This window comes from Ammospiza nelsoni, chromosome 18, assembly GCF_027579445.1.
Source record: "Ammospiza nelsoni isolate bAmmNel1 chromosome 18, bAmmNel1.pri, whole genome shotgun sequence".
In the NCBI taxonomy this organism is placed as follows: Eukaryota; Metazoa; Chordata; class Aves; order Passeriformes; family Passerellidae; genus Ammospiza; species Ammospiza nelsoni.
The window spans coordinates 6,903,302-6,930,803 of NC_080650.1; the positions used below are offsets into that span (position 1 = coordinate 6,903,302).

At 43.9% G+C, this 27,502-nt stretch overlaps 2 protein-coding genes across 3 annotated transcripts; one reads left to right on the top strand and one right to left on the bottom strand.

Moving 5' to 3' along the window:
- The first annotated feature begins 577 nt into the window (after positions 1-577).
- Positions 578-17,508, top strand: ANKLE2 (ankyrin repeat and LEM domain containing 2). The gene is made up of 13 exons (XM_059484850.1): positions 578-842; positions 4,247-4,681; positions 5,622-5,813; positions 6,633-6,826; positions 7,649-7,837; positions 8,195-8,317; positions 8,662-8,728; positions 9,366-9,547; positions 10,911-11,017; positions 11,869-12,062; positions 12,672-13,353; positions 13,493-13,624; positions 14,462-17,508. The coding sequence occupies exons 1-13, from the start codon at positions 578-580 to the stop codon at positions 14,673-14,675; spliced, it is 2,976 nt and encodes a 991-aa protein (XP_059340833.1). The 3' UTR covers positions 14,676-17,508.
- A 643-nt stretch (positions 17,509-18,151) lies between these two features.
- PGAM5 (PGAM family member 5, mitochondrial serine/threonine protein phosphatase) lies at positions 18,152-27,078 on the bottom strand. 2 transcript variants are annotated; one of them, XM_059484854.1, is made up of 6 exons: positions 26,809-27,078; positions 23,708-23,886; positions 22,372-22,497; positions 21,884-21,972; positions 21,481-21,611; positions 18,152-19,778 (listed from the first exon to the last, which is right to left on the bottom strand). In XM_059484854.1, the coding sequence occupies exons 1-6, from the start codon at positions 27,063-27,065 to the stop codon at positions 19,628-19,630; spliced, it is 933 nt and encodes a 310-aa protein (XP_059340837.1). In that variant the 5' UTR covers positions 27,066-27,078; the 3' UTR covers positions 18,152-19,627. The 2 variants fall into 2 exon arrangements, with proteins under 2 accessions (XP_059340837.1, XP_059340834.1); XM_059484851.1 differs by having other exon boundaries at positions 21,481-21,614.
- Positions 27,079-27,502: the final 424 nt, after the last annotated feature.

Genomic DNA, 27,502 nt, shown 5'->3' on the forward strand with positions numbered 1-27,502 from the left:
CTGCACTTGCTGGGAGGGCTGGTTCACGTCTGTGCAGGGAATGGTTCTCCTGCACTAGAGGCCTCCTGCTCCCTGGTTTTCCACCTTCATGGCTCATACGAGACTGCTGCAGCATTTTAAGGTTAATACCCGGACGGAACCTTTCTAGAGCGGCCTCTGAAGTGCCCGTGTGTTCCCGGTCCCCAGGGCTGCTGCAGTTCAAACCCTGCCCGCCTGTCCCGGCCTAGGGCAGCGCCCGCCCGGCAGCTGCGGCTGCTCCGCCGTGTGTTCCCCCGCAGCAGCGGCGCCGCTCTCCCTCGGCCTGCCCGGCCCTTCCCCGCCCGCCCGGCGGCTGCGGCTGCTCCGCCGCGTGTTCCGCTCCCTCGGCCTGCCCGGCCCTTCCCCGCCGCCCGGGAGCCGCGGTCACGGTGAGGCCCAGGCAGGCGGAGGAGCCCCGTCAGCGCCGGGCGGAGCCGCCGCCGCGTCTGTTGGGGGGCGGGCGCGGGGCGGAGGAGCTGGAAGCCGCGAGGCCGCGGAGGTACCGTCCCTGAGGGCGTGCGGGCACGGCGGCGTGCGGCGGGCGGGCCGCGGGCCGGGCATGGAGCGGTGGGTCGGGGCCGCCGGGGGCTGGGATTCGCTCTGGGGAGCCGGCTGGGGCCGATGGCCGTGCTGGGAGCTCCTGGCCGCCTGCGCCGTCATCGGCGCCGTGGGCTGGCTGCTGCGGCTGCGGGACAGGAGGCCGGGCGGCCGCCGGGCGGCAGCGGCCGCCATCTCCTCCCCGACCCCCATCGCGTCCCCGGCTCCCCACTCGGCCCCGGCGCCGCTCGCCGCGGGGAGCCAGCGCTGCAGCGGGAGCCGCCCAGGTGAGAGACTCGGGGGAGGCCGGGGGATGGTGCTGCCCCTCGCCCCGCGGCGGGGCCGAGAGCGGGCACCGGGCACCGCCCGGGGAGGCCGCGCGGCCCTGCCCGCCCCCCAGAGCCCGCGGGCCCCGCCGGGCCCGGCCCCGCCGCCCCGTTCCCCTTCCCGCTTTGTCACGGCCGGGCCTCGCCGGCTCCGGCAGGGGCGGCTCCGCCCCGGCCCCGCTCCCGCGGCCCTGCTGCTGCTGCCGCTGCTGCTGCTGCTGCTGCTGCTCCTCCCGCATCCCCCCCGCGCCCTGCCCGTCCGCGTCTAGACATAGGTGTGCGTTTCTCCTCCCTGAAAAGTTGCCCCTTTTGCCCCCTGCCTTTTTTCTTTTCCCGTGGCTTATTTCAAGTTTGTTCAGCAGTTCCCTTTCAGCCACGTAGTTCAGAACTGGTGGCTCATTTGCCCACAGGCGGTACAGACAAATCACCCCATCGCGGAGCCACGGTTGCTCTAACATATGCAAATCCTATCAGCCGAATATGGCCAAAGACAGGATGTGACTCTCTATTCCTGCCTCGGAAAAAAACCCAACAAAAACAACCCAGCCAAAAAGAGTGTTTTTCTTATATTATTCATTTATTGAAAGATTTAATGAGAGTAGTGGAGTAAAATAATACTGCCATCCTTAAAAGTCAGTCGTTCATTCTGTCTTGGGTCTATTCTTAATTTTTTTTGGAAGCAGATTCTGCTGTTTCATTCTGACCCAGTGAGATAAAGGAAAATACAATTCTTGCCGATTCTTCCAGGTTTTGATTGATATGGAAGAACCCTAGAACATGTTGTTGTTAAAGCAGTTATTCATATTTGCAAAGGTAACTCGCAAGGCCTTACGTGCTGAACTAGAAGAGGCAGCAATCTCAGTGCTGGCTGTGCTCTGGATCATTTTTAGTTATATAATGCATTTTATGGTTCAAATAATCTCATTTTTTACCTGCACGTAACAAACGGGCAAAGGATTGTCTCAGTATGAGCAGTTGCTCTTTCTCAGGTTTGCAGGTCACACATTTTGTTTTGGACAGATTAAAATAGGTAATGAAATTAAAAACCAATATTGCTTATCTAAATTAGCTGAAATCTCATTGTCAGAACACAAATGGATTTTGTGAGAGTTCTGTGTTGTCACTCCAACAATGTTTTCCCTATTTCCACACCAAACACCCTGTAGAAAACTCTTCATACTACCAGCAGATCTTAAACCTCATTCTTCACTGCTGGTCTGCTTTGCCATCTCATTTTGATTCAGTTGTGCCAGAGTTGTAATAGGTACACAAAATAAATAACTTTCCTTTTTTTTTTAACAGACAAATTTTGAGCACTAAGATTTAGGTACCGGGTTCTGTCAAAACATGAGAAAGCAGAGAAATCACTCCCTCACAGCATTTCTTTGCTTACCCACTAGGCAGGAAGGATTTTTGTGTGTTCCTGTCTACTCTCCATACATTAATTATATATATGTACAGGTCTGCTCTTCTGCAGAATGATTGTGCTGGTTCTGAGCCTTAAAAATAGGAGCATTTCTCAGCTAATTCTTTAAAGCATTATGTTGACTGCTCAGAGTGTTTTCACTGAGCTGTGTTTGCAGTGAACTTTCTCACCCCTGAGTTTTCATCTTTTTCTGGTTTTACAATTAGGCAGTCTCAAAAGGAAAATCCTTAAAATAGCAAGTTTGGATATTTTAATTGACCTTAGGGGCACATCCCTTAATTAAAACATACTGGTATCAAATTTTATTTAAAAAAATAGAAGATTAAGAATTGAAAACAAGTAAGAGGATCTTTCATATCTGTTGTTGCAGTCAGATAATCTGTTGTGGGCAAGTCAGATAATCGAAACAGTGAGGTTGCTTGGAGGCTCAGGAATCACAGGGGAGCTACAATACCTTGGGGAAGTGGCTCAGCAGCATCAGCTGTGGCTCTGCTGCTCTTTGGTGGGGTTTTTAATCGGAAATATTCTCATTTCCCATTGTTTCAGTGAGATTCCAGTTAATACTTGTGAAATGTTCAGGGGCTGAGGTTACGTTGTTCTCTAACCACAGGCATTCAAAATAAGATATTCATAAAAAAAGAGACAGCTCCCAAAGGAAATGTCCCTCCAAGGAAACAACCCTCACATGACTGTTGGCTTGTGATAATTGAAGGGCTATTGAAGTTTGGCATTAAGTACATTTTCATAGTGTTTCCTAATACTAGGAATGTGTTTGTTCTAACTCAGGTTGCAGTGAAACATCATGTGGTGCTGTTTTGACTGCTGCTGAAAACTGCAAAAACTTACTGTGTGCATTTGGGTTTTTTAAATATACAAAAAGTAGTCTTAAGTTTCATTAACTGGGGATGAAACCTAAAATTGAAAATAAAGTACTAAAACAGCCATGCACCCTGTCCAAAGCAGAACAAGGCTCATGAAATGGCAGTGCAAGGCAGGAGTGAAGCAGGCTGAGGGAATAGCACAGCTGAATCATTCCTGTCTGGAGCTTCCCTTCCTGAGCACTGTGTGCCAGGGGAGTGCCTGCAGGTACATGGCTGCAGTTCTGATGAAATAATGGGAAAGCTTCTTGGAGCTGCCCAAATCCTGTGTTTTTCAGCTGTGTTTTTCAGAGCAAGGAATTTGTGTTGGCATCAGCTTGGTTTTAGTGTCTTCTTGCTGACCAGTGTGGAAGCTGTCAGCGTGGATTACATGGAGGGACATGAGCCTGGGGAATTGGATCATAGCAGAGAGAAGGATGTTCCTTTGGAAATGGAGAAATTCTCCCAGCTTCTGTTTTCTGTTGGAGAGGGAGATCTGAAAAGATCAGTTGTTTTTGTCTTGTGGCTGTTTGCTCTCAAAACAGGCCTGGGAAACAACATGCTGTGTACATATTTCCAGCCTTGCATCACAGCCAGAGAAAGCCTGCCCTGGCTGCTGCATTGTGCTTGTCCCCATGACTTCTGTCAGCCAGAAAGTCCTGAGGAAATACTAGAAATAGTTCTGTGCCTTTAGCTGGAGGTGCAGCCCCTTGTCTGGGGGCTGACTGCTGCTCCTGTCCTTGTATTGTGCCTTCTGGTCAATATTTCTCAGCCTGTCATTAATTTTAATGAGTAGATGCTCTAGATTGAATTTTCACTCTAGAAGAAATTGAAAAAGGACTACCAAGAACAGAATGTAAGCTGTAAATACTCTTTTAAGTGGTCGAGAGAGGAGCTGTGGGTCTGGTAGCTTAAAAACATTGGATTGAAAAATCTGATTTTTCTGCACCGCAAGGGTCTTTTCAGAATCCCAAGAAATCGTTAAGAGGCATTGTTTCCTTTGCTTTAGTACACCATTTAAGTAGCAGAAGAAGTTTTGGTTTTTACAATTTTTCTCCTCTTCTTTGTTGCCTTTCCTGTAGGTGCAATAACAATGGATACAATATTATCCCGATTAAAGAAGCTCAGCCACGATGAGCTTAGAGAAGAGATTGTGAGAGCAGGACTGAAATGTGGGCCCATTACTGCAACTACAAGGTTTATTTTTGAAAAAAAATTGGCTCAGGCACTGTTGGAGCAGCAAGGAGCCCTGGAGGAGGAAGGGTCTGCCCTGCCAGAGGAGGCTGCTGGAAATGTCCTAGTGAGTCACAGCAGCCATGGAAGTGCTGCTGAGGAGGTGGACTTTGGGTACTGTGTGGGCCTGAACCCTCCAGAAGAAGATGCTGTGACACTCATGAACTGTTCAGCTCCAGCCTGTGGTGCTGGAGATTCACAAATCTCTGCTCAGACACCATCCAGAGATCCTCCACTGTTCTATGGTGTTTGCCCAGTTTATGATGACGTACTGGCCAGGAATGGTAAATACTCACTTCCCTTATTTCCAGTGATAAAGCATTTTGGTTATGGCTGAGTAGAGTTCTTTTATGTAGCAGGTGTTCTGAACACCACTGCATTAGTATTGTAAGCATTGTTTGAAGTATTTCTTTGTTCCTATAAATAATACTTATTCTAAGGCAAAGAAACAACAGTTCAAGGCATCCCAGGTGTTTGCCTTTGCAGTTCCTATATATGAGGATCCTCTACCCTGTGTAGCTCAGATGGAGAATATTATTTCTTATTGCTACTCTTGGACCCATCCTGTGCCTTTAATCCCTCTCAAGAATAAAAAGTAAATAAACAATCAAAAAACTATTTATATTGTCATCCGTTGAAGCTTAAATGATCCCTTCTAAAAGTTCTCACATCTTCCTTTCTGTTCCTGACAGGAGTAGAGTAATGCACAGGATTATTTCCTCTGAGACAGTACTAAGAATTCTTACTAAGAAAAAGTACATTAAGATATCCTTATTTGAACAATATCATTTAAAGGAGAAGAAGAAGGATTTGTTTATTATCTGAGATACTCTGTAGAGATCTTAAAGTTGTGGATCAGTTACAAAGTTGGTCTTTCTGAAAAAAGCAGCATCAAAAGTAATGCAGGGTGAATGAGCTGAGTTTGCTTTTCCATGTGGAAGTGAAATGCTGTGTTGAAGGTGGCCCATCCATTAAAGGGTGTTGATTGATGGGAATGGCTGAGCCCTGCGCAGGGATCACCTGACATTACCTGGAGAGTGTGGGAGGCTCCTACTCAGTTTCCAGGGGACAAGATTTAAAAGGACTTTTGACCTTTATGTCACGTTTGGAAGAGAAACAATCTGAGACCAAAGCTGGAATGATAGTGTAGGAATTCTGTAATCTGTCTAGGAATTGAAATCTGAGATTATTGAAACAATCTAACTGTGGTGGTTCTTGTTGCAGAGAGGATACATGTTTATGAAGATAGGAAGGAAGCTCTCCAGGCTGTTAAGCTGATTAAGGGTTCCCGTTTTAAAGCTTTTACAAACAGAGAGGATGCTGAGAAATTTGCTAAAGGAATCTGTGATTATTTCCCATCTCCAGGCAAGTCCTCTTTATGTTTGTCTCCAGTGAAAATGGGATCATTTAACAGAGGTAAGTGGGGAACTTCATCTCTCTACAGTAGATGCAATAGACAGCATTGATTTTTTTTTTTTTTTTTTGTGAGAGAAGCAACAAATGCTTTACCAATACACTAATAACAGAAAAAATTCAAAGGTGAAGCACTGAATAAATTGAAGTTTAAGAGAACTTTTATTTTAAGTATAGAAATGTTGAACGTGTGGAAAATGTTTTAAATGTAAAGTACTATTGCTACTCTTCTAAAGCTGAAATGTAGGTAATGGTCTTCATGGATACCTTGCTTAGTATTCCATGGTCATATTTGTTAGGATTCAGTTTTACTCATGGACTTCAGGATTTTCAGGTTTAGCAAGATGCTGATAAAATTGCACAGTATATTCAAACTGTACTCAGTTCTTAAGTAAATTTGTACATTCAGAAATAAAACGGTGAGCACTGATCATATTTCACAGTGTTCCCAGTTGCTAGATTAAAGTGATTTAGGATTTATAGAACTGCAGAAGCAATTTTAACAATCAGAAAATGGTTGTTTCTTGCTGAATTTTGCTTTTAAATTTGGATGGGAGCAGACTGGTAATTACAAAGTTTACCAGTCCCTATTAAAGTCTGAAACACTTTTACAAGTTGATTCATCATTTTCCTCTCCCTCACTATTACTAACAACTAGTGTATTTAAATGTCTTGTTATTGAGTTGTTTCCTTACTCCTGTGTATTAAAGATGCCAAATTAATACATGGTTTAGATTAAAAGCATCATTTTCATGGCCTGGATGTGCAGATGGTGATCATGGAAAGAATGTATCTAGAAAGGAGTGATTTGTGTGTTGATAGATGGTTTGTGCTCCCCTGAGAGCGACACTGTGAATAAGGAGAGAGCCAACAGCTACAAAAGTCCACGGACTCAGGATCTCACAGCCAAGCTTCGGAAAGCTGTGGAGAAAGGAGACACAGCAACGTTCTCAGATCTTATTTGGAGTAACCCTCGTTACCTGATCGGGTCAGGAGACAACCCAACCATTGTACAGGTGAGAAACCAGCAACAAAACAGGAAAATCTGGGTTCTGGTTTAGTGATGTAGCTTTTGGGGCCTGAAAGCAGAAGTGGAAGGAGTGATGTTTCCTGCTCCTCCTTCAGGACACCTTGTTCCACCCAGTGTAGGTTTCTCTGTTCACTGACAGCAGCTGGGGCACTTCTCTGTAAGTCACCCTGAGAGCTGCCTTTGCTCCAGCAGAGCTAAAGGAACTGAGTGTGCAGTTCTTCAGAGGAGGAATAGGTGTATTTAGTAGTGCAAGGAATAGTTTTGTCTTCTTATTCTTTGATCTCCTCCAAGTAATTGCAATCTTTTTTAAAACAGACTAAATGTAAGGACCAGGCTAGGGCCTAGGCTGTAATTAGGTGTTCCTATAGCATTGCTTACCTAAGCACCTCTATTTAATTCCAGAACCATGTATAAGCTGCCATTTAGCAAACACTGACTATCCTCAACTTGCATCGGACCAGCTTTGTGAAGTTGTTGAAATTTTTTATGTAATATAGCAAAGCAGCTGAATTTTTTGAAATCTGTACCCATTTTCCTGTTCTTTATCTAAACTGAACTTCCTACCTCCCTTTATTGTGTAATATCTTGATGTATTTTTTGCCACATTCTTTCCTTAAATAAAGGCACTGAGTGTAAGAATAATTTCATTAATTATAAAAATAATATGGGTGTAAAGATAAGTCTTTACAAAAATATCCATATAAAACTCCATGTAGGAACCCATGTTCACAGTTACATCAGTTACATCTCTGGGTGTAAGAAAGCTGTTTAGATTGAGATTCATTCTAAAACTGGTCTTTTTTTCTAGGAAGGGTGTAGGTACAATGTCATGCATGTTGCTGCCAAGGAGAATCAGCCTGCTATCTGCCAGTTACTGCTGGACACTCTGGAAAATCCAGAATTTATGCGGCTCATGTACCCAGATGATAACGATGTCATGTTGAAGAAACGCATCCAGTATATTGTTGACCTTTACCTGAACACTCCAGATAAAATGGTAAGATTTTGGGGGTTTACCTGTTTTTATTATTATTATTATTATTATTATTATTATTATTATTATTATTATTATTATTATTATTATTATTACTACTACTACTACTACTACTACTACTATTATTATTGGAAGGGGTTAAGGGAGACTGAAAGAGAACAAAACAGAAGGGGAGCTGTCCATAAGTTCTGTGGGTTTTGGTAATCGTTATTCTGCACTATGGTGGGAACAGATTTGTTAAGAGCTAAGATAATTAGTCATGACATGTATCTACTGCCCTCAGTCTCAAAATTAAATGTGTGATATTGACTTTATAATCTTTCTAAGTGCATATGAATATTTTTCTTTTTCCCACTGCAGTGGTTTGATACTCCATTGCATTTTGCTTGCAAGTTTGGGAATGTGGATGTGGTTAACGTGCTTACCTCACACCCAGCCATTGTAAAAAATCCAAGAAACAAATATGATCAAACTCCAGCAGAAGTAAGTCTCTCCATGTCGACAGCAAACCCAGAAATGTTATCCTCCTCAGCATTTTTCATATTCACACATTACTGACTACCATAGAAGACTTGTAGTAAGGTGCTAGTGTCATAATTAAAGAGTAAATTCTGTATAACATCAAAAATATTTTATGCTGATTGTGTCTTTGGAAAAGTTTTAGAATTTATTAAGTTGGATGTATTTTAGTTGCTCTACTATGAATTAAAAGTACTGGGTAAGATGGGTGGGGGCCAATAATGTGATTGTTTAGGAAGAACACACATTGCAGTTGATTTGAAAATGAGGTTACTGTGCTGCCCTAACAAGTACAATTACATTAACAGGTAGTCTGTGAAAGAAGCAAGAACAAATCTGCTGAATTGAAAGAAAAGATAAAAGAGTACTTGAAAGGTCTGTACGCAGTTTTGTATTATATCAGGCATGTATTTTGCCTCTTGGCTGTCTCCTGTTTGCTTTCTGTAGCATTTGAGTTTATAAATGATGCTGCTGTACAGTGCTCTGAAAACCAAAGGGAAATTCTAACATTGAGCAGGGACAGAGAAATTTTTTGTCTTTTAAATGACAGTCAGAACTCTTAATGTATGGATCACAAGGTTGCCCTCATGGCTTTGTAACGTAGACAAGGCCATGATTCTGTAAGCCTGGAGCAGAGTGTTCAGTCTAAAAGAAACAAAAACCTTTTGCAGGGCAAGAGGTGTATCTCTCATGCTGGGGAGTCCTGTCGTTTTATAATTTCCTTGAGGCAGAATTTCTCTGTTTTGTCATGTGTGTGTTTGTAAAAGGAGGATGGGAAATTTGTTAAAGACCCTGAGAGAAGGGCTTTATGGATTATTGCAGGTGTTGTTGTGTTTGAAAAGAGAAGAGAACCTACACTAAAACATGATCTGTAATCACTGGAGCAGTGAGTCTGAATTACAAGTAGTTTTACTAAGATGGTTCTGTGTACGGGTGCATTGGTAGTCCAGGAAGAAGCAGCAGGCTGATGTGACAGAAGCTGAATGAGAAAGCTCTGTATGGTTTATTTTAGGTCATTATTATGTCCCACTCCTGAGGGCAGAAGACAATTCCTCAGCCCCGGTCATTGGGGCACCGTGGTCGCCCGACCAGACGGACGATGGCCCCCAGAGAGCTTGGCCTAAATACCCTGGCAGCCCCAAAGACCCAGTGCTGTCCATCAGGGCTTTTGCAGGCCCCATGAGCCCCTCAAAGGTAAGGAGAGAACTCCCTGTGACTCCAGTGCCCGTGCTTCTCCTTTTTGTGAATAAAGAAGATCCTCATGGGTTCCTTGTGTGGTGTAGCTTGCTCCCGGCACAGATTGTGGCTCTCTCTTTGCTGAGGAGATGGATCTTCCTCCATGGAGAAGCACAGAAACTTGTAAATATTTTTTTTTATTGCTGAAAACAGAAATGTGGTGTAAATAAGAAGAGCAGAAGTTCAGTAAAAAAAATTTTCTTTTTCCTCTTGACATCTATTCAAAGAGCACCTTTGGCAAACCTTTCAATTCTTACAGATAATTGCTGTAACTCTCTAACCTGAAGCAAAGCCTGTCAAAGCAGCTATGAATCAGTTTTAAAAACCTTAACTGTATCTTTATCTCATTTCTAGAAGTTGCCACTGGATGATAACCTCTGCTTGTTAAATTAACAAAAATATATTTTTCTAGATGGAAAAACTGACAACCAAGTAGTAGGTGTTGGGATGGTTTTGGAAATGTATTGACTGTATAGTGGAAAAGCAAAATCTTCACTTTTCAGAAGGAATACTTAGATATCTGTTAAATATATTCCAATTTACAGGTGTTTGACTCATTTATTTAATATGAACATGCTACAAATATAACAGCTTTAGAAACAGTGAATAAATACAGTGGAGGACTGATGGTTGCATTCTTTAAGACTGAGTTCTACCAAAATGCCTAATGCTTTTTCTTCTAAAAGTTCTTGATCAATTTTCTGTTCAACTGACAGAAATTTAAATATTATTTGTACTCCAGAAAATATTCTCTAGGATATAAACAGTTCATAATTCTCATTGCTGACATGTATTTTTAATGTCTGAATGTAACTCTTGTCATCATTGTGATCTGTCATATAAAGTTAAGTGCAGGATTTTGCAAAAAATTTCCCCTGAGGCATTCCAACTTCAAAATAGACAGCAAGAATTTATTCTGATAATTGTAGCAAGTCTGTACATAAAAAATATCCCCTTTGCAGCCTAGAAAACAATGACCAGAAGGCATTTGTAATTAAATAGAATGACATGGCAAAATCACAAGACACTTCTGTTTCCTGCTGCACACACATTAAGACCAGGCAGATGTGGTGTCTGTGCAGTTGATTTTCAGATGATTATGGTACATTATGGTCCTTCTCTTTCATGAGCAGTTAAGAGATCAGAGTAACCATCAGTAGTGAAAGGAGTAACTTTAGATGCAGTGTGAGATCCTTCCTAGCTGGAGTAGAGCAGCACTTGTGGACAGCAAACAGCTGAACATCTGTGGGTAGATGTGTAGCCAGCACTGAGTTAGTTCATACTGTGGGGTAGTTTTTGAATTTGTTTCTGTTTTTTGAAGGCTGAAGAATTTCGCAGGCTGTGGAAAACCCCACCTCGAGAGAGAGCTGGCTTCTTTCACAATGTCAGGAAATCTGATCTGGAGAGAGGTGTTGAAAGAGTTGGAAGGTATCTAAAAACTGTCAATATAAAAACTTAATAATAGAGCATGTAAAAGCAAAAGACTGTGCTGAGAGTACAGTTATTGCTCACTGCACAATATCTTGGGGCAAAAGCTACTGCAGCAGTATTTAATGAAATATTTTGCAGTTGGATTGTTACTGTTTTTTTGTGTAAATAAGATAGTTAAAATGTGAGACTTGGCTTTCTTAGCTTTGGCAATAAAGATATTTTGGCTGTTATTGATGATATGTATGGAATGCTTTTCACAGATACTTACTTGCCTCATTTGTCAGATCTAAAATGATGCATAGCCTGTTTGTTCTGTGAAAGTGAGGGATTGTTAAAAGGGAGCAGAATGAAAAAATCCTAATACAAATTTGCTGTTTTATAAAAGCTGTGTGTGTGTGGTGTGTCCTTGCAGCTAAAATACCTTCTACCAGCAACATAGGGAAAAAAATACTTTGTTCAAAGCTGACTGCATTTCATTCTTTAAAATAATCCCTCACTTCCTCCTCCCTCTCCCATTCCCAAATAGAAAAAGCTGGTGCATGCAGTATCAGTGGGGATTTTTCTCTGTTTGATGTCTAGATACAGTCAGCTTAAAGATAGCAATGTTTATGCTGCCAACTGTAAAAATAGTAGATGAAATGTGAAAAATGCTCTAGAACAAATGAGGTGATACTTTGATTGCTAAGGATGTGTGTGTGCTTTTGCAGACTGTTGGTTGTGGTGGGATTGTGTTGCCTGGGTGTTTGTTTGTGCTCCTGTTTGTAGCTGTTAAAATGTGATCAGAAAAGTTGTTGTCAAACTGATATTTATGTCTTCACAAATGATTCGTTTTATTTTATTTATTGCAGGGAGTTAGCTCATGAGCTGGGGTTCCCGTGGGTTGAATACTGGGAATTTCTGGGCTGTTTTGTTGATCTGTCTTCCCAGGAGGGGCTGCGAAAGTTAGAAGAGTACCTGAGTCATCGTGAAATGAGCGAAAAGGCTCAGCCAGAAACAGGGGAAAATGAAACCTGCAATAGATACAAAACTCCACATCCCTCTGGTAAGAAAAGGGCAAATGCTGCAACCAATGGGTTGTACCTGGGGAGAAGAGAGACAGAAAAAGCTTGGTGCCCAGGGGAAGCAGTATTCACCTGTGGTGGTTGCTGTTATTCATCTGTTATCCAGGGAGTCTGAGTACAGCATCAGAAAAAGAGCCAACTGTGAATGTGGAAGTACAGACTTTATCTTCCATGTGAAGTAGTTTATTTGAGTGTACACCCAAATGAAATCCCTGTAAGAAAACCTCTGTCTTCAGAATGTTTTCACTCAGAGCATTTGGGCATTCATCTTAAAGTATAGAATTTTGTAATCCACAGATACGGAATAAATAACATTTTAAAAACAAAAGTATAATTCTTCACAACTGTGAACCTGAAAAGACACAAGAAGCAAAACCCAGGAAAGCTTTTATACCTTAGACCACTGCTTGCCATGTGTGTATTTTGCATTTGTTGCTTTAGTCAGGTTAGTTCTTGCTGTTACATATAGTCAGAGAGGTCTTCAGGAAATAGAATAAGGCATAAGGATTGTGCATTTTTTTCCTAGCTTATGTACTTGACATTCTGTTTAAAGTCTTCTTATGTGTTGCTCTTGTTAAAATTGTTTACAGGCAAAAGCAAAAAGTCCTGCAATTCCATTTCTGTTGGAGCATTTTTGGATGAGGATGATGATGACATGAGCTTAGAAGAAATTAAAAACAGACAAAATGCAGCACGAAATATCAGCCCCTCTCTGGTGTCCAAGGAGCCCAGCATTGATGCCATTGGAGATGCTGAGTGTGACATCCTGTCCATGGAGTGTGCAGGAAACATCATAGAGACCTCAGCTCACCCTCGGCACTATGAGAAGGGGGCTGCTGCCAGCAAAAATGGGTTTTGCAGTCCTGTGTCCAGTAAAAGGATCATCAGTGACAGAAAGCAGCTGCATGATGGGTCAGAATGCCTCATGTCACCTGTTTCCAATTTGATGTCAGAATTTGAAGGCCTGTCATTCCAAGAACAAGAGGTTGCAGGAGTATCTCATAAAATCACTAAACAAACTGAGAATGAGGGAATTCTGGACAAGACCTGCTCTGCAGTGTCACTGGCAAGTTCTTCTGAGCCAAGTGTTACAGGAAAACATGGAGAGACCAAGTTAAGGACAGACCACAGAATATCGTTAGAAAATGAAAGAGTGTCCCGAGAATCTGGAATTCAGACCAGGGAGTCACAGCAACGTCAAGAATTTTCCTCCCAGAAGTTTCTTTCAAAGACTTCACCGACAAATGACAATTTAAAGTTATTCCTTCTTGGGTAAGAATTGCCTTCTTTAACTCTTACTTGCACAGACAATCTCTTTGCTAATATAAAACTAAGTGTTTTGGAATTGGGGTGTTTCATTAGCTGAACAAATATATGGTTCTCTTTTCATCTAGTTCTGTTTCCATTCTAGGGAGCAGCCCTCGAAGCTGGATGGTGATGTCTTAGCAGCTATAGAAGGAGCAGAGATTGATCCCCAGAAATTCCCAATGATTTACAAATGGAAACACGCAGTGCAATCCTACTCCTCATCTGACAGGCAAAGGTATTGCTGCAAACTCAGTCACAGGAGCTGAAGTACATATTTAGCAGATCAGCTTGAATAGCAGATTTTCAGGCCTTGTTGCCCTCAAACCCATATTTTAAATTCAGCAGAATTAACTGTGTTCTGAAGTTAATCACCAAAGCCTTTTTTACTGGTGTCTATTGATAAGGAGTTTCCTGGTGCTGCAGTCATGTTCTTTCCATTCTACTGCTGTCCCAGGTAACTTGAGCATGTCTCCACCAACAAATCAGATGTGACTGTTTTCCACTTGGCCAGTGTCTCACTTTGCTGATTTGGTACTTGGATCCTTCACTGGACTCAGTGATAGTTGTGCTGTGGGTTTTGTAATTCATCCCTGTTGTTGATGCAGCGCAGGAATGTTGTGTTTGTTGCCTTGTGGTACTTAGATTGTGCTGAAGGATATTAAGATGAATTTATTATCTTTATGCATCTTATTAAGTGGTTTTATTTTTACTCTTTATTACCCCAGTCCAAAATAACTGTTCATGTGAAGGATGGTGTGTGTCATCACGGCCATTTTGAAAGAAATTATGTCTTACTGATTTGGGCAACACAATCTATATAGAATCTAGAATATATAGAATCTATAATATAGAACCTAGAATATATAGAATATAGAATATTGGGCAACAATCCATTTAGAATATTTCATGCTCTTCCTGTTCCTTCTCTTCTTCTAGATCTGTCTGTTACCAGACAGGATTTTTCTCAGCTGGTGCCTTGGTTCTGAGATCTGAAGTGATTCTGAGTTAAAGTGCTGCTCTCACTATTGCAGTTTCCTTTAAAACGTGTGCAATGACTTCTGGTTTCTTTCAGTTGGCCAAGTCCAGCGTTGAAGGCAAGATTCCAGTCCCAATCCATGGCTGCTGGTCTTCCAAATGCTTCAGTGTATCCTAGTTCAGGCAGAAACAGTCCCATCCCAGGGAGCCCGGGGAAGCACGGCAGCTCCTTCCCTCCCGAGCCCGGCAGCCCCGGGCGCTACAGCCCCGCCTGCATCCTGCGCTACTTTGCAGAGCCTCCTGCCCACTAGAGTGCAGCTCCTCATCCTGGGACTTCAGTTCTGTTCTCATTGTTAGAGTGGAGGAAAAACTACAATGTTACTAAGGTGACATGAGGTTTGTACTCAGCTATTTATTTTTCCTCAGTTGAGGACAACTGTATGTTTAAATAATGGAGTATCTGTCTTAATGCCACATACGAGGTAGATTATTACTGGTGATAAGCAAGAAGTTTGTGAGTGCAGTTGTCCAGTAGCTGAATTAACCCTTGTTGCCAGTACCACAGTGGGCTGAACTGTCCTTAGCAATGGTGGGAATTGCTATCACTCCTTATCCTCATTGTAATGAACACACAGCCCTCAACTGCCTTTCTTGACCTTGGATAGTCGAGGAAATGCATCATCAGCAAATAGAATGTGGGAGAGGAGATTGATGGCAGAAACGTTCTCCTGCTTGCAGGGGGAAAAGCCTAAAGCATGCCTGGTAATGTGAGGATAGCTTTGCAGTGTGGAGCAGGGATGTGAAGCCCTGTGCAGAAGCAGAGAGTGTTTCCAGCCAGCTGGGCTGGGCAGTTGACTCCCACAGCCACCCTCACCTGTCTGTCCGTGTGTGTGTGCACAGATCTGCACAGAGACCCTCGAGGCTCTGCTTGTTCTGAGGCTGTTACAGACACTGAGATCTGAGTGCTTTAGAAACAGGGCACTGTAGAAACTATTGGGATTCCTTTAGTGGTAGTGGAAGATTTAAGGAAAAGAAAAGCTTAGGAATTAGCTGGTTATTTTTTCCCCAGAGAAGCTATTAACACTAGCAGATTTGAATAGTTATTACACAAAAGCACATCAGCAATAATCTCAGCAAATTTACCAGCAAGATACTTTATCTTAATGGTCTGGTTTGTAATATATTAGCATGGTAGCCAGTGGCCCAGGAGGTGGCTATTTCCCAGCTGTAAAGAGAGAGGACTAAGGACAAAATATTTTTATGAAATCTGAGCTTTTACTGTGTCTCTAGTGTTGATGTGGTAATGAGTTTTTGTTACAGCAGTCAATAATTTTATTCTGCAGCCTTCTGTAAGAATGACTTGTTTTGACAGCGTGATGCTGAGAATAAGAAAGCTTTTCAAAACTCCAGAGAGTTTTCCATATCAAGCCTAGTGCTTGTAATGTTGCATGAAAGGCTTCCAGAAACAGCTCTCTAGTTTAAAAAAAAGGGGAAAAAAAAAAAAGAAAAAAAGACCTATCTACTGTTACAAGATAAATCTGATCAGAGTATGAAGTTCGGCAGGACTGTGCTGGTGAGAAGGGCTGGGTTAGGATGGGCTGGTGCCACAGTCAGTGAGAGCTCAGAGCCACCTGGCAGGGCTGGAAGAGAAGGGCACCGAGTGGAGCAAACACGGGGGAGGCAGCAGGGGCTGGCCCGGCCTCCCCCAGGTCCCACCCAGCCCTCGGGGCCATTCCCGAGCCGGGGCTCTCCCGCGGCTGTGACTGTTCTACACAAACTGTGCACCCTCACAGCTTCGTGATTGGTACAAACCTAAACACTGCACTTAATGCTTTTGCAAGCTCAGTAGTGCCTTTTGTAATATATTTTTTAATTAAATTTTTTGTTCTTTTGGAAGTTTTTTTTAAAAAGTGGCATCCACTTACTATGGGCAGATAAAATAGTTTTTCTCTGGGCTTTCTGAACAGGATGTCTTTTAATGTCTCTAAGTTGGATTATTTGGTGCGATAGCTCTCCATGGGGGAGAGACTCCTCTTTTAGAAATTATTTAAAAAATTAAAAAAAAAAAAGGCTTATTTTACTCTTTTGTTAAAATTGAACCTAGTTCTACGGAGCTGGACATTAGGAAGAGCTACTTTACATAAATGCCTCTCATTCAGTCATATTCCAGACAAGTACCAGGGACCTGGGGGGTGTCTTACTTTAGGAAACATGTTTTAAAAAGCCCAGAACCAAAACCATAACCTTCTGTAATAAGTATGTTACCTGATTTATTTCATAAGGGTTTTTTGTTGGGTCATTTTTAAAATTTTTTATTTTTATGTAGCAGGCTTCATGGTCTCAAAATATTTTAATATCCACATACATAGAGATTTACTCCAAAAGGATTGAGATTGGCGTTTTGGGTTTTTTTTGTTTTTTTTCTGGGTGGTTGGGTTTTTTCAATAATTTATTGTAAATTACATCTTTATCATTCTGGAGAAATTGATCAGCTGATGTAATTGCCTAATACCATGTTAGAGCCAGAGTGCTGGGGTAAGTTGCTGTGGGGGCAGCTGCTGTTCTCCACCCTGGTCCTTCACAGCTGTGGTACAGCAGCATTGCCCTTTGCTAAGAGTTTGTTACTGAGCCAGGAGACTGATACTAACACTCTAGTTCGTTGTCCTTTTTACTTTTATGCTTTGCTTTATTTTTTTAATATTTAAATGTATGTTACTGGTATGTACATGTAGCCAGACACCCCCCACACACCCAGCACACCCTTGCCTTTCACTTTGTAATGTTGTTTTGGTTCAGTCAGGAGAGTATTTTTTTAACTGTGTTATATAATGTGCATTAGTCCAGTTGTACTTAAGAGGTCATTTTTCTAACAATGTGTTACTTCAGCTATGACAGAAATAGCAACTTCAGCAGCAATTTGATCATTTGTGATTTTGTGAAGAAAGCCCTTCAACACTGAGCCTGTGGAGACACTTTAAATCAGAGTGATAGTGCTTGAATTGTGTTTTCTTGGCCAAAAGTTCACTTTTAAAGGTGCAAAATAGCTGTGTTTTTGTTGGTTGTTTTTTAATTAGCAAAGTGTCATGTTAAAAAAAACAGAAGTATCCCACTTTCTATTAAAATCAAATAAATAGTTGAAATGAATGGCTGTGCTGCATATGGGATGTGGGGAGGAAGAGCTGGGCATGGCAGGCAACTCACTGGTTTGTCCAGGCCTTGCTTGTCCAGTACCTGCAGCTTTTGTGTGAGTGCACAGTGACAATGAACTACACCAACAACGACTTAAGAGTCTGACAGTGTTGAAGAACTCAGCCTATGGTAAAAAAGACATAATTTAAAATTTCACACTTTCCACTCCCACTTAAAGTGTCAGCAAAACTATTGTTAATTCCTGTACCTGTGCAAAGAGGTGTTGTGTCCTCTGGTTGCCCATCAAGAGCTCATTCACTGACACAGGGGATGTAGAAGGGGATGTGCGTTGAGGGTACATGTGCGCCCACACAACACTAAAAAAATCAGAATTTTCATCTGGTTCCTCGCGGTGGTGACACAGTCCTGCAAAGGGCTGTGCTTAGGCTACAGCAGTTCCCCTCTTGGGCACCTCTGTGGCTGATGACAATTAACTGCTCTGGCTCCCACCTCCAGTTTACATTTCAGGTGGTTGGTGAACGAGCTGCTGCCCTGAGCAGTGTGGGACACACCAGCTCCTGCATCAGCAGTCCCTGCAGAGCTCCAGCCACACCTGCTACAGCTGCCCATGCAGCCATTCAGCTGAAGAGACAGGAAAGACAGACAGACCAAGTATTTTATTCAAAACTTTAAAAAAGTTAATAGACAAAAACTGATAAATTATTCTCATTGCATCAATGAGAGATACATCATGATGGTTTCCTCTTGCCCCCCACAGCTTACACTACACAATAATCAGTTTGTTCCCTACTCTACTCCTTGAACTGATCCTGATGTAGCAGCATTCAGTATCAAGCCCTTAAATCCTCTTCTCCATAGGCTGTGTGATTATGCTTCATACAGCTCTGACAGGAGTAAGTTCAGCATCTCATCAACATCCTTATTGATCAGAGAATCTGTCAAACAAGTTAGTTACATCTGCTATCCTATTATTAACTGAGCCGGGTTTCTGCATGGGCTCAGGGTAGCCAGCAAGCTCCAGAATGCTTCTGAGCCCTCCCCTCCCACAGGCCCAGCAGTATCAGAGCTGTCTGAAGGGGGCCCTTGGAGCATTCTGCCCAATGCCTGTCCTATACACTGGCCCTAGACCAGCCACCATGGCCACCTGCTCACCGTGCTGGCAACTGCAGTTTGCTGCAGTGCTGCAGCACCTCTGACCTGCAGCATCGCTACCCTGAACTCAGTGGTGGTATTGCTCTACTCTGAAAGTAAGGTATCAACTACAAACCAGTGGGAAAGAGCACTCAAAAATGTATCAGTAACTGAAAGCACTTTGAGAAGATTGCTGCTTTCCTTTCCTCCCATCTTACTGCTACAGCCTCATCCCTACAGCCTTCTCCAGACCATGTTTTGGTTAAAGGCTTTACAAGACTGAAAAATATTCTTAAGAACATCTTAAGGGACATCCTGAGGATGGTGAACACTTTATATAAGCAGCAGTTAGTTCTAGCACCACAGCTCTGAGGCAAATGTTTTTTTACCCTCTTTCCTTCAGGCTCATAACCTCCAGGCACAGTTTACATGGGCTTTTTGGGGGCAGAGGGGAACAATGACACAACATCAACATACACATTCAACAGCTTACAAAAACTGAAGCTTTATCCCTTTGTCCTTTGGAAAGCAGAATTCCCTGTTTGTCACTTCTGCAGGAGCTGGAACAAGCTGGCTCACCTTTGTTTTAGCTGCAGTGTGATACAAGGCTGTTCACACACCAGTCGCTTTCCTGCACAAGAAAAACACCCACAGGAGCAAGCTTTGGTTAGAGAAATTCACAGCGGGGTGAGGGAAAAGTCAGTGCTCTTGCAACTGCTGAGCAGACATTCAACCTGTATTTCACAGCTCAGCTTCGAGTTTTGGGGAATACTTAAGGACTGGACATGTTCAGGCTTACAAAGGTTTCTTCTTTTCCGGACTGAAAGGCAGATATGGATATGAAGGAGGAATGGGGCTAAAGGACATTTTAAGACAGCATCACACCCCAACGTAATAAAAATCTAGTGGTACTGTAGCAGAATGTGCTAGTGCAAAGAGACTAGAGGCAGCTCCTGGACAGCCTTCCAGCCATTTGGCTCACTCAGGTGCGTGTGATTTTGTCTGGAGGCATGAAACCCGTGTCACCCAGCGTTCGAAGGGCCACTCTGCCGTTGGGACGGATCACCAAGTGCGTGATGCTGCCGTTGTTGAGGGACAGTCGCAGCCAACCCTCTGGGGGGAACTGCAGGGCTCTGGGGACAGAACACACAGATTAGTAATTCATCAACAGCTGGATTAACAAGCCCTCACAGCATCACCTTCTGTCCCAGATAAGGGGGAGAAGGAGGAGCAAACTCAAAATTGGTGGGCATTGTGCAGCTTGTACCAACACCCCCAGTCAGCCTTGGAAAAAAGCCTTTTCTTGTGGAAATGCTGTAAAACCACAGCGTTGGTAACTGGAGCGGGGCCAAGAGTGCCCTTGGCTAAGCAGAGTCCAGCAGATGGGTGTGATTACTGCTGACAGGATTAGTTCAAATGGACAGAAGGCAGCAGCTCCACACAGGGAGGCTGCCAGGAGTGCCCTGAGCAGCCCCTCACAGCCAGGGCGGGGATGGCCCAGCACCCAGGGGCTGCCTGAGCAGAGGACCTGGATGTGGCAGTGACTGTCACACTCCATTTCAGTCACACCCCCACAGCAAAGGCAGTGACCCAGGATTCCCTCCAGTGGCCTGCACATACCTAGGGAAGAAATTCACTGGAACTACTTTCAATGGGCTACATCATTCCCCAGGAAGGACAAGTATATTGTGCCTTCCACAGAAACAGCATCACAGCTGCTCTGCAGCCATTCTGAATTTCCTAACTCAACAGCCTCAGGAGCTCCATCAATTGTATTAAACAGCTGGAAAAAACACCATGTTGCATCAAACAGCTTTTGCCTCTGATACTGAGGAATAACTTTGTTTTGGCTCTTATGAAAGTCTTGTGGAAAGCTTAAAAAATTAAATACCAGCTACAGCCAAGCTAGATTTGAAGGAAATATTACATGGATTGTGTTCAATTGTACTATTAGATTCACTGCACAGAAGAGACATTAAAATGAAGAGGAATGCAACAGCAAAGAGAAAAGGTATGTAAGTATTTCAGATAAAGCCCTGGCAGGAAAAATGTGGTATTTTTTAGCACAGGAAAGAATAGCCTGTTTACCTGATCAATAATTTCAAGTATAGCAATTTTGAAAGTATAGCCCACAGAGCAGACAGGCTAGCATTTACCTAGCTCAGCTAAATAAAGCTAACTGAAACTGTTGTAGGTATTGATCAGATTCAAGTTTAATTACATCTGTCCTGCTCACGACAAATTATCTTACAGACAGTGCTTTGTTGATGGGGAAGAGGAATAAAATAGACTCAGCTGACTGGACACAGAGACAGGCAAAGATCCAGAACTGTTTTCTCTGTTATGAACAACCTTGATGTTATCGGAAAGATCCACTCTCCCTCTCCCTTTAATGCAATGCTGGATGGTACTACAAAAACACACTAATGCAACTTCAACATAACTCAAAAATATCCATTAGTAAAGAGTTCCCAAAATGGAATCAATCTTTAATTATGTAAGCTCAAATTCATGTCACCTCAAAGAGATGCATCCAGTAATGCATCTATTTGTAATCTTTTCCAACAGGCACTACCCTCAGTTTATGGAAGCAGAAGCATGCAGTAACTAAAGTAACTGTCCACATGTACAAAAAAGGTTCAGTTTCCCTGACTTAGCCATTTTTGCTTTAGAATTAGAATGAAAGTGTTCTAATTATCAAATGTGCCTTGATGCAGTTGCAGCAGCAGCTGCTCACAATGCAGGCACTGATCTCCAACACTTCAAAGAAGTGAAATCAAGGCATCTCCTCCCTCAGTGGTGGCCCTGTGGGATGAGCCCCCGGAGCAGCCGTACCTGCAGACGATGTAGCGGATGACGTTGGCGTGGCACACGAAGATCTCGTAGCTGTCCTCCTCCTGCTTGGCGTCAGCTCGATGGATGAAGTTCCGGAACGCGGCCTCGATGCGAGCGCCATCTTCGTAATACTGCTGGGGGCACAGTTCCACACAGCTCACAGCAGCACTGCCTGCACCCTCACCTGCCCAACAGCTCCTGCCCACTGCCTGCACCCTTGGGCTCAACTAATGCTCAAGGACTGCAGGTTACTTTAACTGCTCTGCACACTTACTGAGCAGGAGGAAAGAATGCAGTTATCTAAGGGCTGTGATAACAAACATCAGCTCAGACACTGCCAGTTATTGATACTGTCCAAACCCCGAAACCATAAATAAAAAAAAAACTTCAAAAAACAACTTACCACAGCTTCTGGTTTCCAGTGGGAGACTGGAGGGTCTGGTTCTATAGGTGCTCCCTCTCTCAGCAGATCAGTACTGATTTTTTTGACTCCTGAAATATTAGATACACATTCAGAAACAAGTTGCTCACATGCCATTACAAACAGCCCCGCAACTCTACAATCAATACATTTTTCACAGTCTTTCTTTGAGGAAGGCTTACTCTCCAACATGAATCTCTCCAACAAAACCGTTTTGCCATCAGCAAGACAGCTTACTCCAACTGAACAGAACAGGCTGTCTGTTACACTTTGAAAAAGTGTATTTGTACTTTTAAAGATAATTTGGAAACAAGCAGAATTACATCTGTAGGTTTCTTTATAATACAGACATTCACACAGGGCTGGGAAATGGCTAAATAACATCTCAACCTTAAGGACAAGCTTGGAATTCTACCGGAAGCAGTTTTAAAGGATCAGAAGTCAATGAAAAATTGAGGGAAGTTTCTTACCTGGGAGATGTTTGCTTATAATTTCAGTTGTTTCAGTTGCTCTAGTCATGGAGGAGTGGATAATCTGATCAAATTTTAATCCCAAGCTTGCCAGCCTGCGTCCAGTCAGTTCAGCCTGCTCTCGACCTTACAAAGCACATTCATTACATAAATTGGTGACACTCCCATTAGAACCTCACACAAACTACCAAGAGAGCTGTCCAGCTGATATAAAAGGTCTACATTGATGCTGGGCTTTTTCCTTTCAAAACAACTGGAAAACATTTTCATCAGAGCCACTACTCAGGCCAAGCTTACTGGTTGGACAATTTCAAGTCATACTTGCATCAGTATGAAAAAAATTATTTGTTTCAATTAGGAAAAAAACCCCAAAACTTACTCAGCAACTTTCACTGAAATACTCAATATCCCTGCCACCCCCATCCCCAGGAAGCAACAATCCCCCTCAGGCCTGCAGTGTGCTGTTGTTGATGAAGGCAACACCAGCCTGGCACAGTTCACAGCACGTGGGCAGCCTCAGGCAGGCTCAGCCCACCTTTCAGGCAGCCAGGTGAAAAGACAACAGACAGGTTAAGTCACTTACTTAAAGCACAGGATGAGACAGGATTAACATTATGCTTTGTTACCAGTTTAAGACTGCACTTGAGGCCTGCAATTAGCATTTCACTCCTGTTTTCACACCAGTAATTGAAATGTGGGTGGGAAAAAAGTCCACAGTAATAATTCTTCCCCCTCTGAAAACAGTGTTGGCAAATATATAATCAAGGAAGTGTTCACTGCTTTTCCAGTACATTATTAAAAGTAATGCTAATTAGCATCTGAGACCTAGTGACAGAATCAGGGAGTTAAGATTAACACAGACAAAGGTTATCCTCATTTCATGTCAGTGATTAGCAGTACTCCCAGAAACAGTGACAAAAGTGCAATGTATTTAATTATAAACACTCCAGCTGAAAGTCAGAGGCGTTTTCTTTTTAATAAATCAGCAGATTAAATTAAGAAACACAAGAAAAATCCATCTCAATGAAGTTTAAAACCCACAGCCTTTAAGAATTACATCAGGTGGCATGAAAGTTCGCTAAGGCAACTTTAAGATAATTTGGGGTTTCCTTTGACAAGTTCCTGAATGTGTTCAGAACTCTCTAAATCACATCTGAATGTCTGGATCAAAACTGAAGAAAACAAACTCATTCATGACATCTTTCTGCCACAAAGGAATACAGAAAGCAGAATGAGGTTTGGCAGCAAGACCCAGAACAGTGCTGAGTTACTGACCTCATCAGGCAAAAAATCATTTCCTCAAGATGCAAAGCATGATGCTGCTGGTGGTACCTACCCAGTGGGGTGAGAGTCCTGTCCTTGTCAGCCCGGCCATCCAGGTGGTACTGGGAGTGCCTGATCAGGAATATGTGCCTGGTGGCTTTTGCTTTGCAGTGGTCCAAGCGAGAGGCGAGCTCTTCCTCCCCGGTTTCTTCATTTTTCTTCTTGAGGTTGACAAGAGCCAGTGGTTCACGTCTAAACAAACAGATTTAAAGAGTAATTTTTAGATAGGGGAGACTAAGAGGCAGGGGATTTTTACAGATATGTAGCCTTGCCTTAATTCCAGACATGGCTGAAGAACTAAAACTGACAGTTTAGCCACTTGTATCATGAAACTGATTCAAACCTTTGTGCAAAAAGTAAAAATAAATGCCTGCATGAAAAGAAAGTTAATATCATGGGTTAAAAGGCCTAACCTGACATAATTAAATTTGCCACTTAGTGCCAGACACCTGAATTAATTATTGGGAAAAAAAAAAAAAAAGCAATGAGCAACAGAAAAACTTGTAGGGTGTAACAGTATGGTTTTTGACAAGAAAAACTAACCAGGAAAGATACCCAGGAAAAGGTGCTGACTGACCATTAAAGAAAGAAAATGCTTCATGTCTAAAAGGCCCTGTGATAACACCTACAAAATTTGCACTTTATCAATCACATTTACATCAAATGACTAAAAAGTCATCCCCCTAACAACATCCTAGAAAGTCTCTGACCTTCTTCAGCGCACATTGAGAATTATTTTCTGCTTTAAACTAGGTCACATCAGGTCTCTCCAGTAAAATTTTTATTTTTCAGCCTGGAGTGTTTTACTTATCCTTTCATCTTTTCAGCACTCTCTCCCCTCATGCCACTTTAATCTCTCTTCCACTTGTCACAGTGCACACGAGCACCCTGCTCTGCCCATCACCAGACAGCTGACCTGGTTCCTCCTGAGCACAGGGATCTCCCCCTCTCTCTGCTATCACACTTTAGTGCTGCAGATCTCCCAACCCTGCACCATCAGCACCAACCCTGCCCAAACCTTCCCTGGTCTGTACTGATTCCCCACCCCATTAATGCAAATCCTTTTCTATGTCACTCCACCTCAGAGCATATTTTATTCATACCACACCTCACTTCTTCCAGTATTAAACTTGTTTACTTGATGATAAATTTTTTTAATGGAAAATAATTTTTATTCAGTTTGGGACAAAGTAATTTGTTCACAGAAAATTGCTGCTTCCCACACCTATTTCTCACAGCAAGACTGGCTGTGCAAAGCCCTCCTGCCTCCATTTTGCTTTACTGAACACAATTTCCATTAGACTATGAGGCTCTACACAGTCCTCAAGCTGTTAATTCCTCAGCAAGGCATTAAAAATGAAACAACAGGCCAGTAACAAGAAGTTCTATTGCTACTTCACAGGATACTTTTGATTCACTGGAAACTATACTGCTGGCAAGATACAATAGGAAAACAAAAAAAAAAATCTTAAAAATCAATTCAAGCACATTAGTAAAGCAGCAAGGGGAATAACTCATCTGATCTCTGCCATTATGTATTCCACATGAATGAAACCAGATCTGTCCTCTCTGAGAACTGAGCTGCACAACTCCTGTGCAAGTGGCAGAGACCAACATTCCATGTGTGATACCCTGTCAGATCAATAATAAGTTTGATATTTGCATTTGTTTGTTTCAAACTCAAAAAGCCATTGGTTGTTAAGAATATTGCAGCATCTAGTTATCTGCTCAAGACTTGACTTTCTAAACATTCCCTGCCCCCAAAGAACAGTGGTCAAATATTCTGTGTATTTATAAACCATTTAACAACTTTGCACATTAACTGCTTCTGCCAGTAACATCCAAAAGTCAAGATTAAGATTTCAAGCAGGCACAACCTAAGGCACAACTGGTAAATCACAGGCAGCAGAAAACAAATTGATCTGGGGTAAGTAATATATTCCACTGCCACTGTTTGCACACTGTGACAAATGGTGGTTGGCTGTCCTGACCTGCTAGGAAGTATCTGGCCATGTTTGCTCAGGCAGTGGTGACAGCTCTGCAAGCTAAAGCACAATCTCCACTTCCTGGATTGGTTTTAAATAATTACTTGAGTCTGAAAGTACTGTAGAATCCTTGAAGAAAATCAAGCATTTAGCAGAAGCAGGAAGGCCTGGAGCTGCAGTTAAACAAACAGCTTTAGTACCTCCCTCAGTATAATTGTGTAACCAGCTGTAACCTTATTTAATGAAGGTATTTTTATCACTAGGGTGTACATAGCCCTATTTACATGAGCATTTGGATCCTGTAGCCTCTCAAAAATCAAAATGATGCATTATACAATAAAAATCTGTTCGTGCTTAGGTTTGGATTTACTATGATTAAGCTGAAGCCTGACATAAGTCTCCCCTGGCAGATAATTCTACCAGACCGAAGCCAAATGAGCCAAAGCTCCATGCAGATATCTGCACGTTCTAATTAAAGATTCAGAAAAACGTAGCCAACCATTGCGTGAATGTTTCAACGCCGAAGAACACGAGTGAGCTCGGTTCAAAGCCTCAGTGCCTTTAGAAGGATTTCAGCCCAGGCAGCTCCACGAGCAGCAGGCCCCGTGCCTGCCCAGCACGTGAGAGTGCCTGGCATCCTCAGGGAGCTGAAAACCCTGCTGCAGGCACACAGCAACACCGAGGCACGGCTGGAAAATAAATAAACAAGACAAGCTTCTGCCCAGTGCTTACATTTAACACAAGCCTGAGGCTTGGCAGTCGCGCTGGCGGAAAGCATCAAATAAAGGGATCTGCACAGGTTAAGTGTCCGAGCTGTCTGAACAAAACCCAGCGCCCGCTCATCCCTCCAGCATTCCACGGGCGCTCACGAACTTCAGCTGGATTCCGCTCTGAACAGTTCGCCACACGGAATTTCACCGGGAAACGAGTCCCGTCGAGCCGGGGGCTGCTCCCGTGGGGACCCGGGGCCTCCCAACCCCCGAGGGGCCCTGCCCCGCCCGGAGCCCGCTCCCCCCGGGGCTCCGGAGAGGGGTTCAGGGCAGCTCTCGCCGCCCCCCGGCCCCTCACCACAGCCGCGACCTCCCCGGGCGAGGAGGCGGCCCCGCCACCGCAGCCCGGCCGCGCCCACCTGTCCCAGTTGCTGTCCCAGTAGCTGCCGCTGCCGGCGGGTCTCTCGATCCAGCCGGCGGTCGGCGGGCAGGAGGCGGTGGGCGGCAGCAGCAGCAAGCCGGGCGGCGCGGCGGAGGGCACGGCGGAGCCCCCCGGGCGCGGCTCGCTATCGCCACCGCCACGGGCCGGCTGCTTGCCCACGACGACGGCGGAGAGCAGGACGGAGCCGCCCGCCAGCCCGCAGGCGGCGAGCGCCAGGGCGCGGCGGACCGACATGGCGGGGCGGCCGCGTGCCCCTCACCGGCGAGCCCGCCCCGCTGCGCCCCGCCCCGGACGGAGCGCGGTGCGGGGCAAGATTCCTCCGCGAACGGGGAGCACGGGGCTGCACGGAGCCCACCGACCCCACCGACCCCCCTGGCCCTCACAAACCCTCATGGGCCCGGCCCGGCCCCTCTGCCCCAGCCGCGGTGCCCGCGGAGCTGCGCCCGCCTCAGGCCGGGCTCAGGGGCTGGTCCTGCCCGGCCGCTCCCAAACCGGTTTCCACCCTAGGCGGGTCACCGTGTACGGCTCGGCAGGGAATTCCCGCCAGCCCTGCCTGGTTTAATCGCCTGATGCGGTGATCAATCAACCTTCAGGGTGGAAAAGACCTGTACATTAAGTCCAACCATTAACCCGGCACTGCCGAGTCCGTCATATTTAATTATAAGTCCTGA

Bases quoted from the DNA above. Each gene is read 5' to 3' on its own strand.
- ANKLE2 (XM_059484850.1), top strand. From the start codon at position 578: ATGGAGCGGTGGGTCGGGGCCGCCGGGGGCTGGGATTCGCTCTGGGGA. The intron at 7,838-8,194 runs GTAAGATTTTGG...TTCCCACTGCAG, and splicing joins TGAACACTCCAGATAAAATG to TGGTTTGATACTCCATTGCA. The intron at 13,354-13,492 runs GTAAGAATTGCC...TTTCCATTCTAG, and splicing joins TTAAAGTTATTCCTTCTTGG to GGAGCAGCCCTCGAAGCTGG.
- PGAM5 (XM_059484851.1), bottom strand. From the start codon at position 27,065: ATGTCGGTCCGCCGCGCCCTGGCGCTCGCCGCCTGCGGGCTGGCGGGC. The intron at 23,887-26,808 runs GTGGGCGCGGCC...CTGTTTGTTTAG, and splicing joins TGGGACAGCAACTGGGACAG to ACGTGAACCACTGGCTCTTG. The intron at 22,498-23,707 runs GTAGGTACCACC...GTGCTTTGTAAG, and splicing joins CAGGACTCTCACCCCACTGG to GTCGAGAGCAGGCTGAACTG.